General features: G+C 30.8%; 2 protein-coding genes across 3 annotated transcripts; both read left to right on the plus strand.

Moving 5' to 3' along the window:
- Window positions 1-4408: 4408 nt before the first annotated feature.
- Window positions 4409-6282, plus strand: LOC145157122 (uncharacterized). Its single transcript, XM_079076245.1, has 5 exons — window positions 4409-4532; window positions 5398-5555; window positions 5618-5693; window positions 5828-5954; window positions 6028-6282. Exons 2-5 carry the CDS (start codon window positions 5436-5438, stop codon window positions 6212-6214), a joined length of 510 nt encoding a protein of 169 aa, XP_078932371.1. The 5' UTR covers window positions 4409-4532; window positions 5398-5435; the 3' UTR covers window positions 6215-6282.
- A 745-nt stretch (window positions 6283-7027) lies between these two features.
- LOC145161478 (Protein kinase superfamily protein) lies at window positions 7028-10770 on the plus strand. 2 transcript variants are annotated; one of them, XM_079081008.1, is made up of 11 exons: window positions 7028-7287; window positions 8063-8192; window positions 8339-8481; window positions 8595-8708; window positions 8819-9007; window positions 9089-9244; window positions 9326-9591; window positions 9674-9771; window positions 9929-10107; window positions 10192-10308; window positions 10400-10770. In XM_079081008.1, the coding sequence occupies exons 1-11, from the start codon at window positions 7207-7209 to the stop codon at window positions 10574-10576; spliced, it is 1650 nt and encodes a 549-aa protein (XP_078937134.1). In that variant the 5' UTR covers window positions 7028-7206; the 3' UTR covers window positions 10577-10770. The 2 variants fall into 2 exon arrangements, with proteins under 2 accessions (XP_078937134.1, XP_078937135.1); XM_079081009.1 differs by having other exon boundaries at window positions 7029-7278.
- The last annotated feature ends 1775 nt before the right edge of the window (window positions 10771-12545 follow it).

Below are 12545 nucleotides of genomic sequence, written 5' to 3' on the forward strand. Positions count from 1 at the left end.
TATTAATTATTAATATATTAAATATTAAAAATAAAACAAGTTTAATGGATGAAAGAAGGATAAAATTCTAGAAGACAAAAATATTGATTTTTTTTATGTTTAACTTTGGAAAATGGTGAAATTTGACAATTTAAAGATATTTATTGTTAATTACTACTGATTTGACATTTTTAAGATATTAGTTGTTTGTAATTTAACTTAATTGTCTTATACTATATATTTTTTTATTATTACAAGTAATATGTTTTAATTATTAAAACTGTTTGAACTCTAAACCGCGGTTAAAAACCACACAAAATAATCGCATCAAATCCATGCGGTTAATAACCGAAACACTAAAAAACAAAACCGCACCGCAAAAATAACCGCCTAACCGCACCAAGCGGTTTTGAAAATGGATTAACCGCATTTGCGGTTAGTGGTGAGGTTTTGGCCAATAACCGCACCGAACCGCACCGCGTTCACCCCCTACTAATAATTATTCTTTTATTAGTATATGAAGATATTAACCACTCAATATATACTAAGTGGTCAATAAAAATTAGCAAAAAAATTATATTCTCCAATGGTGTTTAGTTATTTGGACCACCCAACCAAATAATAATAGGCTATAAAAACCTTGCGTTGGAGATGCTCTCATATCTTCTATATTTTAAGTACTATATTCTAAATTTTAAAATTATGTATACATCATTGTAAAACTTGTAATATTTACATCTATATTCAAATTCATATTTTAACTAAAATTAAAATAATATAATTATCTAAATTCAAAATTATATATAAAACATAATACTACTAAAATACCCCTCCTACATACAAGAAGACATTGTGTCATCATACAATCTCTATATATGTCATTATATCCATGAATGAAGGGTTAAGACTATTTCGATTAAGACAAAATCTTTAATAAATGCTACTCTTTCAACATTTATGTTTGAACGCCTTATTTTTACATCTATTATTACGTTAAGATAAAAGTCCATACTAGGTTTGTATTTGTATATTTGCATTGGTGTGTCATATGTTAAGACGTGAAGATTTGATGGTGGTTTAGTGGAAGATATAGGATTTAAAGTTTAAAAATGATTTTTATTTCATAAGTCCCAACAAACAAGAACTTCTATGTATGATACCTGATGCATCAAGGTTTTGTTTTAATTTTAGTTGATATGATTTGTACCTTAACTTGTGCATCAAATATAACTTTCTCTAAATTTTCCTCTTTGGACTCTTGAAAAATCGTAAATATATAAAATATTCACCTCTAACAAATCTTTTAACTTTAAACAATCAATTGTGATAAAACATTAGATGTTTATCATTTCTTAATAGTGATGATAATATAGAAATTAGATATGTGGCATTTGGAAGGGAATTTTAGTAATATTATATATAATTTTAAATTGCAGATAAGTTTTTTTATATCATATTAATTTAATTTTAATTAAATTATAAGTTTGAATATAGACGTAAATATTATAGTTTTATAATGACATATACCTAATTTTAAAATTTATAACGATGCTGACATAATATTTAAAGGTTAGAAAGATATGCATGGAATTTTTCCTATAAAAATATTATTTAGAAAACCATTATATTAAATTTATATTCGTTAACCTATTATAATTTCAAACCTTTTATTAAAAAAATCATTAATGATATACTATAAACATTAGTTGTTATCATTAAATATAAACATATATAATTTTTTTTAATAAAATCATTAAATTTTGAATTTATTTTCAAAATATTATTATTATTAGAGAAAAAGACAAATAATGATAATCTCATTTAATATTTTCTAAGATTTAATAAAAAAATAACAGGTTTACCAAAATAGTCATGATTATTCGGAAATTACTATCTGCAAAAATTTATAAATTGGATTATGAAACAACCCAAGGATTTTCACATTTAAATAGACCATTTCATAAATTACTTAATGTTGACGTTTTTTCTTGCCAAGAAAGTATCAAACTCATTAACTTTGGAAAAAAAATTATAAGTTTAAATATATTCCTAAAATTCATGAATAAAATTAATGAGTATATTGTTAGAAAAAAAATAACCAAATTAGTTCACAAACCTTTTTAACAACTAATATAACTTTTTTGTGATACAAATGAAAATATGACTATGCTAGATTTATAATAGGAGTATTAGCTTAATTAACCATTTTAAAGTGACATCATTTATCTATCTAAGTTTCAATGTGTTTTAATTTTATTTCCATTTCCCCTTTTGACATGTTACTCCATATTTACTTGTTTCTATAAAGGATTGGACTAAGTTGATCATATAAGTCACATAATCTTCATCATTTTGTCATTTAAATCGAATCGGGATAATTAAGTCATTGAAAAAGAAAAAAATTACCAACTTTTTTAAAACTTATTGTAAAATATTAATAATTTTTTTTACTTATTTACAAGATAGTTATAAACCTTTTTTATAACTTTTTTTATTTGGATTACAAATTTATATATAAAAAAATTACACTTTCATATGTTTTCATAAATTGCTTTAAAAAATATTTCTAAATGTTTTAAACTTTATTTATAATTGTTTTTAATTTGTTCAGACTTTCACAAAACTGTTTTTTTTTTTTAACAATCCTTTTTAAAATTCTTTTAAAACATTTTTATAACCTTTGTTTTTAATACTTTTGTAAGTTATTTATATTTAAAAACAAAAAGCTATATAAACTTGTTCTATAGTTTTTGAATACGTTTTAAACTTGATTTATAACCTTTTAAAACTCTTTTATTTCATATAGATTTTTTAAACAAAAGTATTTCTAAATATTTTATACTTTTTTTCTATAACTTTTTTATACTTCATACAACTTTTTTTACAAGTTTGGCATAACCATTTTCAAATTTCTTTTCAACTTTTTAGAAATGTTTCATAATTTTTTTTATAACATTTTAAAGTATTTTTAAAACATGTTTATACTTTCTATAAAATGTTATAAAAGGTTAAAAAAAATCTAAACAAACGTTTGCAATTTAGAAAGAGTTGTGTAAAAAAAAGAAACAAAAGTTCTAACTTAACCTGGTTTTAATTAGAGTTTTTGAGGTTGGTTGATAATAGAAAAAAAATTGAAAATAGTTTAATCAGAGTTCTTAATGTTGATAGTGTTGAACAAAGGCTAACATTTTTACTAAGGCTTTAAATGGAAAACAAACATAAATAGTTGACTGAACATTTGTATTTGACTCATCATTTTCAATGTTAGGATTATGGGAGGGTATTAAAAGTTGTAAATAATTTTTACTAATTTTGGTCGATCCTAATTTGAAATGTTCTTAATGAGAGAAGCTTTATTCTAACTTGATCTGGTTGCATGAAGAGGCTAATTAAGTGGCTTAAAGCTAAATGGAAAAGTTAGAGTAAAACTGTTAAATTAAAGTTAAAGATGTGAGTTGCTTAAAAGATTAAGGACTAAAGTGCAAATGATAAAAGTTGAAGGTGTAATCGTGGTCTCTTCTTCATTTATAGTAATGTGGTATACAAACCATATTATCTCTCTTAGCTTCCACCTGTTCCATATTAGGGTTCATTTGTAAATCGTTTTTGTTTTATGTTTTTCACTTTTTTGTAATCAAATGACAAAGATTATCTTTCCAGTTACTGATTAGTTGTTCATTTTATTATTACATTTGTTTGTATTATCAAGATCTGATTAAGTTTGGGTCGTATGTGAGATTATTAGTGTTTCTATAGGTTTAAATTTAGATTAATAAATGATAATATTCATTAAATTTTAATAGTCAATTAAGTCAACACTTATATAAAATATGGTCGTTTTATGAGTAACTTTTAGGCTGAAAGGAGTAGGACTCGCCACCCCACTCGCTAGGCTCGCTATCCATGGTGGAACACCACCCCTAGCCCTCGCTAGGGGTGTTGCTGCCTCTTACTTGTTGCATGCTTGGGGACAAGAGAGAAAAACATTTTCTGCAATGTGATTGGTGGAAAACAAAGTAGTGGGAGGAAAGAGAAATTTGAGAAACAAAATAAGACTAATTGGTTCTTTTTTTGGTGTTTCTTTTTTCTTTTTTCTTTTTTCTAAATCAAAAGATTTTGATTGGCTCTTTTTCATTTAATTTTTTTTTTAATTTTTCTTTTCTAAAATCCAAATGTATATAAAGTTTAGGTGGCAGGTGAAAATGTGATGTGTTAAACATGTCATGACTCCCTCTAGCCTTATAATCAAGATAAAAAAAAAATACATTCTTACAATTTAGTTAAATAAAATTTAAAAAATAATAATAATAATAAAACAAATAGAAGAAATTGTATTAACCCTAAAAACGTCCAAAAAGAGTGAAAAGAAAAGAATGTGACTCATCGAGAAAATAAGGAAAAAGAAACCCGGAGAAATAACCCAACCCATCTTCGAACCCTACCAACAACTGCAGGACTGTTTCTTGTTGCACTGCGTTTTCACTACATACCTCGATTCACGGTTTATTGTTGCTGCTTGTTGGTCAAATTTGTCACCAAAATTCCAAATTAAGGTACGGAATTGTTTCTTGCTATGCATTTAATTTTGATTCTTGCTGTTATGAAATCGATTTTTTGTTGGATTTCCCCTGTTCTTGCTGTACAAAATCCAGCAACGTATGTTCCCTTTGTTTATCCCGGCAACTGAGTTTGGAACCCAAAAATGGATCAGTTAGTAGCTTATCATGGTGTTGTGTAGTTGCAGCATAGTTTGATCCTTATCATATTTTGCTGATTGAGTTCATTTGCCTGCTTTCCTTACCTCAAAGTTTCGATGTGGTACTTAATTACTTACCCGAGGGCTGAGACCCTCGACACATGCAATAGATAAGAACATCAGAACATGTCTTTGAAGTGGCCTGAATTCGTTTAACTCAAACTGCTTCCTCTTCCAGCTCGCTGTGCACTTTCTTTCAATTCTCCTGCATCTCCTAAAGTCTAAACTTGTATGTTTTTAATTAAACCTTTTTGTAATTATCACCTTAACTCTTTTGCTTTTTTGCTTGTGGGTACCTGGTAGTTAAGACTCAAGTTGCTTGAATTCCCATCCATTTTGTTTGTATTGGCTTTGATATCCTTTCTATGAAGCTTATGTTGGTGATCTGCTGTAATATCTTGAAGCAAACTCTTTGATACGGATGCTGTATTTTATCTGACATAACTAACAGATAAAATACAAAGAAAACTGAATATATTGAAAAAATAGAAACTTGAAAGTGAAAACTGGGACTAGTATCTTTCTTATTCATATGCTTTGGCTGAACCTTGAATCTTTAAAGTGTACATATATATATGTTTTTAATTTGTGTAATTGTTGGTGTAATGTAATGTGTTCATTTAATCGATTTAATGTGTTGATTTTGTTGGTTTTACACACAGAGCTCCATAATCATCTGCAAGTGTGATTAAAGTGAAAAATGGCTGCAAAAGGTGGAAGGAAGAATCTGAAGAGGGCTGTTAATGATGAGACATTAAGTCTTCAACCAGGACAAAGCATTATGCAAGTTGTTTCTCTTCGAGGCTCCAATCTAATTGAGGTTATTCATCACTTGTTCTTGGTTAAATTAAATGCATGACTGATTGATTTATAAGTGCACAGATAATTGATGCCAAAGGAGACAAAGCTTTGGCGATTTTCCCAGCTAAATTTCAGAAAAGCATGTGGATAAAACGAGGTGTGACTTCATCTTTCTAAGTTTAGCATTGTACTTTGAAAAATCTACCCAAATATAGCAGTGAAAGTACAGTGCTATTTCTTGCATTTAATCCCCATAGAAATGGTCAATTTGATGATGAATAAGTGTTGCAGGTAGTTTTGTGGTGGTTGATGATAGTGGGAGAGAAGAGGCTGTTGAGTCTGGAAGAAAAGTAGCTTGTGTTGTTCTTCAAGTCCTTTTTCATGAACAAGTTAGAGTGTTACAAAAGTCTCCAGAATGGTTAGTTTGTTTATATTATTAACTTATGATCTCAATAAAAATGCTTTATTTGTACTTTTTTTTATTAATGCAGGCCAGAAATATTTAAAACAGCCATAGTAGACACCTCTAATGGAAAGTCTGAGAAAAGCACACAGGAAAATGAGGAGTTGGAGTCTAGTGAAGATGATGGGATGCCCCCATTGGAAGCCAACACAAACAGAAGACCTGCAGAATTGCGCTCAGATACAGAGTCTGATTCTGAGATACAAGATTCTTAAGCTGTGTAATTATCATGATTCTTGTTTTCTTCTTTATTGATTATTACAGTTTTGATCTCTTTTCTTAACTACCAAAATAGAATGATTTTGAGGAACGCTTCTCTTTGCATGCTGTTTTCTTCATTTTGCAGCATGGTGTTGGGTTATGGGAGGGTCACCAAAGTCAAACATAGCATTTTTAGAGTTTTAACACTACAAATTCTTCTATTTATAATGGACATTTTGCATAATCTAAAGTATAGTTCAACTTAGGGAAAAGATTAAAGGTGGAAGCACTTTGACTTTTTATGGTTAATTTCGATTTAATTAAGAAAAAACATGACAAGCATCCAAAAAATCTACATGTCATCACTTCAATACCTGGAATATGCAAAAAAAAAAAAAAAACCCTACTATTTGGATTCAGTTTAACAAGTTGTTAACAGTTTATGGGTTGCTACAAGAAAGAAAAGTTGGTTTAATCCTGAATGATCAAATATTATTACAATTCAGTTAAGGAAATAATGTCACATTGTTCAGAATTTTGCAAGATTAATTGCTCGTTCATCTTTGATCGATGTTATGTTGTTAAGTTGATTTATGTTCTCAACAAACACACATATTTGCTTTATTTGAGCATCTGAATCAAATTTAAATATCTGATTCGATCATAGACATCTGGTTAATGAATGGGTGAGAGACATTTGAAGTTTTGAACCGTTTATGTAGCGATGAGTCGAACCGGTTTATTTAGAAAAATAAAAAATGTTAGTTTCAGTTTTACACCTAAGCCAGTAGGATTATGACACGCGGTCAAATGGTTTTCGCAAGCTGCTTACCAAAATATTTGCCCCATTTCCATTTCGAGACTGAGACATGGATGGACGATGGATCATATTTCTGTTAAGGTGAGGTGACGTAGCAATCACTTCGCAACGGAGGAGTTATTGGCAATTGGAAATCACACAATCGCCTACTGGAAATTAAGAACCAAATCGAGGGCTAGAGAATCCATGGCGTCTGTTTCTGTGTTCAGAGGCTTTGTCCATGGCCGTCGCGTTCCTCTTTTCCCACACCAGTCCCAGGTTTTAAGTGTATAATACGTTGATTATATTCGCAACTGTGTGATTAAATAGTTGAGTTGTGTGGTGTACTTTGGGGTAGCTTAACTCTAATTAGAATTTCTTTCCACCGCTTTTCAAACCGATTGCATTACATGCGCAACTTGGGGTAACTGAGCTTTAGTTTTCACTCGGTCGAGTTCCTCCCTTCATTAGAAATTATTTGCACGAATTTTCACATCGATTTGTGCTCAATTCCTAATTACAATCATTGCAAGCATATCGTGTTGCGAAAAATATTAGACATCATAATCTTTAGACGAATTGAATCTCCATCAATCAAATTACACACTCTTACTAATTGATTGCTCAGCTATACCTACTCTAAACTTAATAAAGACCTATTCGCTTAACTGAGAGTAAAACATGCTCTTTTCACCAATAGGATCCTACTGATTTAACAGTTAGGTTTTGTTTGTGACAGCCTATGTCCTTTTAATGAATTTGTGAGGCAAATATATATGGCTAACAAGTTTTAAAGATGTTAAGATGTGATTTACATAGTTATATATTTGCTTGTTTTAACTATGTTATAGGTATTTACTACTGAGAAGAAAATTAATATGTTCTTTTTGTCTTTTGGATCAGTTTGAATATCTAAACTTACTTTGCATGCAGTGGGAAGTTTAGGTTGATCTTATGAGAAAGAATAAAATGACATTTGAAGATTGAAATTAAGTGTGTGTGTGTGTGTATGCAACACTACTCTAGTTTGCAGATTAATAATATATTTGCCTTTCACTCCCAGTTACCTGTTACAAGCATATTGATTGGCTCAAAGAAGCTTGAGTATCGATCTAATGGGTTGAGACTCTATGCAAGATATTCAGAGTCACAATCAGCACGAACACAAGATCTTTTTACTTCTCGACTTCAAGGTACTTCAGTTTTGGTTCTTCTTATATCTTACACAAATACACTTCTAGCTTCTTAATTAGTGCTAGCAACTTCCATCATTCTATATGATGCTATACTGAAATAATCAGCAAGTAAAAGTAAAAAATTAACCTTTTTCCCCTTTCAGAAAGTATGGAGAAGTTGCCAAAACTTGTGGAGGATATTGTCCAGACATCTATCAATACAGGTCCTCGTGGAGCTGTAAGACTAGCACAAGGTATTCAAGCAGTCTTAGGTGTTGGCAGCGAGTGGGTAGCAGAATTATCACAGGTATATACACTTTTCAACTTCTCATTTTCACTGTAAATCATATATAATAATATAACTGTTCTATATTTGTAACCCCTGTTCTCTAATGACATGGTTGAATGATTTAATTGCAGTCAAGAAATTCACCTAGCGGAATACCATCACAACTTCAACTTGGATTGCTATCACCTCTTTACCTTCGCAAATTGTTTGAACGCTTAGGGGCTACCTATATCAAATTAGGTCAGGTATGTGTCTTTTTGTTAATTCTCATGCATATAAAGAGAAATGACTCATTGTTGATAAGCTTGTTTTGGTGAATGAATCCTCTTCATGTATATATTTTTGTAATTTGTAGTTCATAGCATCAGCTCCCACATTGTTTCCGGAAGAATACGTGCAAGAATTCCAGTATTGTTTTGATAGAGCTCCAGTTGTTCCTTTTGAAGAGATTAAGAGCATTCTACGTGAAGAACTAGCAGGGCCTATAGACAGTATCTATGACTACATTGATCCTACACCACTTGCCTCAGCCTCAATTGCACAGGTTTGATGATATCATTTTCTTTGAAAATAAAATCAATATATTCTTTATCTAAAATTTTGGAAAAATAAAAACAATCTTTAGGTACATGCAGCAAGGCTTAAAGGGTCACAAGCAGATGTAGTAATAAAAGTGTTGAAACCCGGAATTGAAGATGTATTAGTTGCAGACCTCAACTTCATTTATGTTGTTGCTCGCATTGTAGAGTTCTTGAATCCTGATTTCAGCCGTGCATCACTGGTATATGATTTGTAAAATTTACAAAGTTTTTTATAGGATTTATTTATTTATTTATTGTAATGTTTGCATTTTGTAAAGTAGGTTGCTATTGTGAATGACATAAGAGCATCGATGCTTGAAGAAGTTGACTTCAAGAAAGAAGCAGCAAATATAGAGTCCTTCAGAAGTTACCTAGAATCAATGGGGCTTACCAGGCAGGCTACAGCTCCTAGAGTGTATCCAGAATGCAGTACAAAACGAGTTCTAACAATGGAGAGACTTTATGGGGTCCCACTTACTGATTTGGACTCCATAAGCTCTCTTGTTTCAAGTCCTGAAACCAGTCTTATAACTGCCCTTAACGTATGGTCTGTCTGAGTTCAGTTACCCTACTTGATGTCTTTTGAAATGCAGATGATGGTATTTCTTACAATGATAAACTTTGTGCAGGTTTGGTAGTTTGTTGGGATGTGAAAGTTTCCATGCAGATGTTCATGCTGGTAACTTGTGGTTATTACGTGATGGTCGTATTGGGTTTCTTGATTTTGGTAGGTGCTCGTTGTTAAATGACCAAAATACCCCCAATCCATATATATATATATATATATATATATATATATATATATATATATATATATATATATATATATATATATATATATACTGATGATAGGCAAAATTTATGGGTGGGTGGGTGGGTTGCAGGAATTGTGGGACGAATATCACCAAAAACATGGGGTGCAATGGAAGTGTTTTTGGGTTCAATTGCAACTGAAGAATATGAATCAATGGCATCTGCCTTGATTGAAATGGGTGCTACAAACACGGATGTGGACTCTAGGGCATTTGCTAGAGATTTGGAGAAGATATTTTCTTCCATACAGGTATGTTTTTAACCCTGGTTAAATCATATCAAACTAGCTTTTGACAATTAAATAAAATTAAGGGACAAGTATTTTAAAATTCAGGATTTGGATACAGAAATTGTAGTTGCAACAGCAACCCGAACAAACACAAATGCAACTGCTATATCGGCCAATTTAGTTGTTGATGAGAGGCAGATGAATGCGCTGTTTCTTGATGTGGTAAGCATAAATAAATAACTTTTTGTTTGTGGTAAGCATAAATACTGAATACATTTATTTAGTTATTGATGTGAATTGTGAATATATATAGGTACGGGTTAGTGAGTCATACGGGTTAAGATTCCCTCGGGAGTTTGCACTTTTAATGAAACAGCTTCTGTATTTTGATCGCTACACTCGGTTACTAGCTCCCAACATGAACATGCTTCAGGATCAAAGGATATCAATTGCCTCAAATCAAAGAACAACCAATCGCAACATCTACTAAATGTTAATGCTACTTGTTCCTTCTACATTCGTATATATAGCAATAGTACTCAGTTACATACATACATATACATTGAGCAGCATTAAGTAATGAAATATAAATGTAACCTTACCTTGGTTAAATCTAGATCCTGAACCGATATAGCAAACCTCAGTGTGTATCAACTTATAAAATTTTGTGATTTTTTTAGTACATACCCGATACATTTTTGGGTCTTGTGACCGAAGGTCCCATGCACAAAGACCAGGGGACTCTTTGCATGGCTAGCCTAAAACCATCATTGCCCGACTTCAAACCCTAAGGTCAAATTTGTCACGTTGACAGGAAATGACATAGCATGTACTGTGATTCACGTTTGTTGGATTGAGACCGTGATTGATGTTAATGGTACAAAAGTTAAAAAAAAATTGTCATGTCCAAAAGGTGGAAGAAGGTGAGACGTAATTGCGCTCACCATCATCGAAATATCATTAGAAAGTTTGTGTAATCCCATATAGTCTAATTATGTTCCATGTAACAAACACAGCCTAAAGGCAATCAAATTCTTTCTCATTTAACAAACACAAATTGGTGTATAAATACAAAAAGTGAAAAAGGCAAACCAGCGGTTCTCCAATGTTCATTTGCATTTAGGTGTATAAAAAGCGTTGGAAGATAGAAAATTATATGCTAGAAAACCGAGTCGGTTTAAGTTCATTATGTACCGGTTTGGTTAAGGTTCTTAATCGTTTCTTTGGTATGATGGAATGAAATCACCAAAGAATGGAATGGACAAGTAATAGAATGAGGAAGGTCATGGAATGGATAATTACATTTTGTTGTCATGTTTAGTTGATTCGAAAGAATGAAATGAGTCATTCAAACATACTTGTTATCAATAAATATAAGGGTTTTTGGCACTTTACCACAACATAGTTTGGTAAATTTACACATTTAGTTACTCAAGTATTTTTTGTGCTCAATTGGTTCTTAACGTTAGAAAATACAGGCTAATTAAGAGTTTAGGGGAAATTGTATCCGGTTTACGGGTGACATGCTGACGTGGCTTGACATACGTGGGTGGGGTTTTTGGCACTGTAGTACAACAAAATTTGACGAATTTACACATTTAGTCACTCAAGTAACCGACCGTTCATGTATCAGGTCATATAATTGTGTAGTTGATAGGTAAAATTCAATTTTAATGGTCTATTAGACAAAAAAAAAATAAAAAAATAAACTTGAGTGATTAAATGTATAAAATTGCCAAACTTATAGTGCCAAAAACCCTAAATATAAAACTAAATAAAATAAAAATGATAAATAAAGAAAAAAGTAATATTTTATAATAATAAACGTTAACTAAATAAAGATATATTGTTAAACAAACTAATATACAAGCATGATTCATTGTGGTCAAATTATATGTTATCAGTTTGTTTTTTTTAAAACAAAATATTTATGAATCTAAGAAAATTACAAAATAAAAATAAAAAGAAATAATACCACAAAATCTTAAAATATAATTATAATAAAAAAATATTTATTTATTAACAATAAAAAACAATTTAGCTAAAGTTTTAAAAATATTAAAAAGATTAATATTGTTAAAGATTGTGTGAATAAAAAAAAAACAATTTAGTTAGGGGTTGGAAGCTTGGCAACTAAATTTCCTTCTTTATGTGCGTCAGACAGGAGGAAGTCATGTTTCATTGCTGACAGGTGGAATAATGGCAGCTTCTCGTGGGCTTGGAAAAGACATCCTAATTGTCTGCATGAAATGTTGGAGTTGAATTTTGTTGTGAATTTAGTTAACCAAGTGGATAGGTCTAATGGACCTGGAATTTGAAGATGTCGGTGGATGGCAAGTTTCTCGTGAGCGATCTTAGAGGCGTTATTGATAAAAAAAAAATTGACCGTGCTGGTGAGTAATCCCACTATTTGGTTTCATCTAGTCCCTATTAAATGTATTGGATTCGTGTGGAAGGCT

The sequence above is a fragment of the Lactuca virosa genome, chromosome 2 (assembly GCF_052849685.1).
Source record: "Lactuca virosa cultivar CGN04683 chromosome 2, Lactuca_virosa_CGN04683_v6, whole genome shotgun sequence".
NCBI lineage: Eukaryota > Viridiplantae > Streptophyta > Magnoliopsida > Asterales > Asteraceae > Lactuca > Lactuca virosa.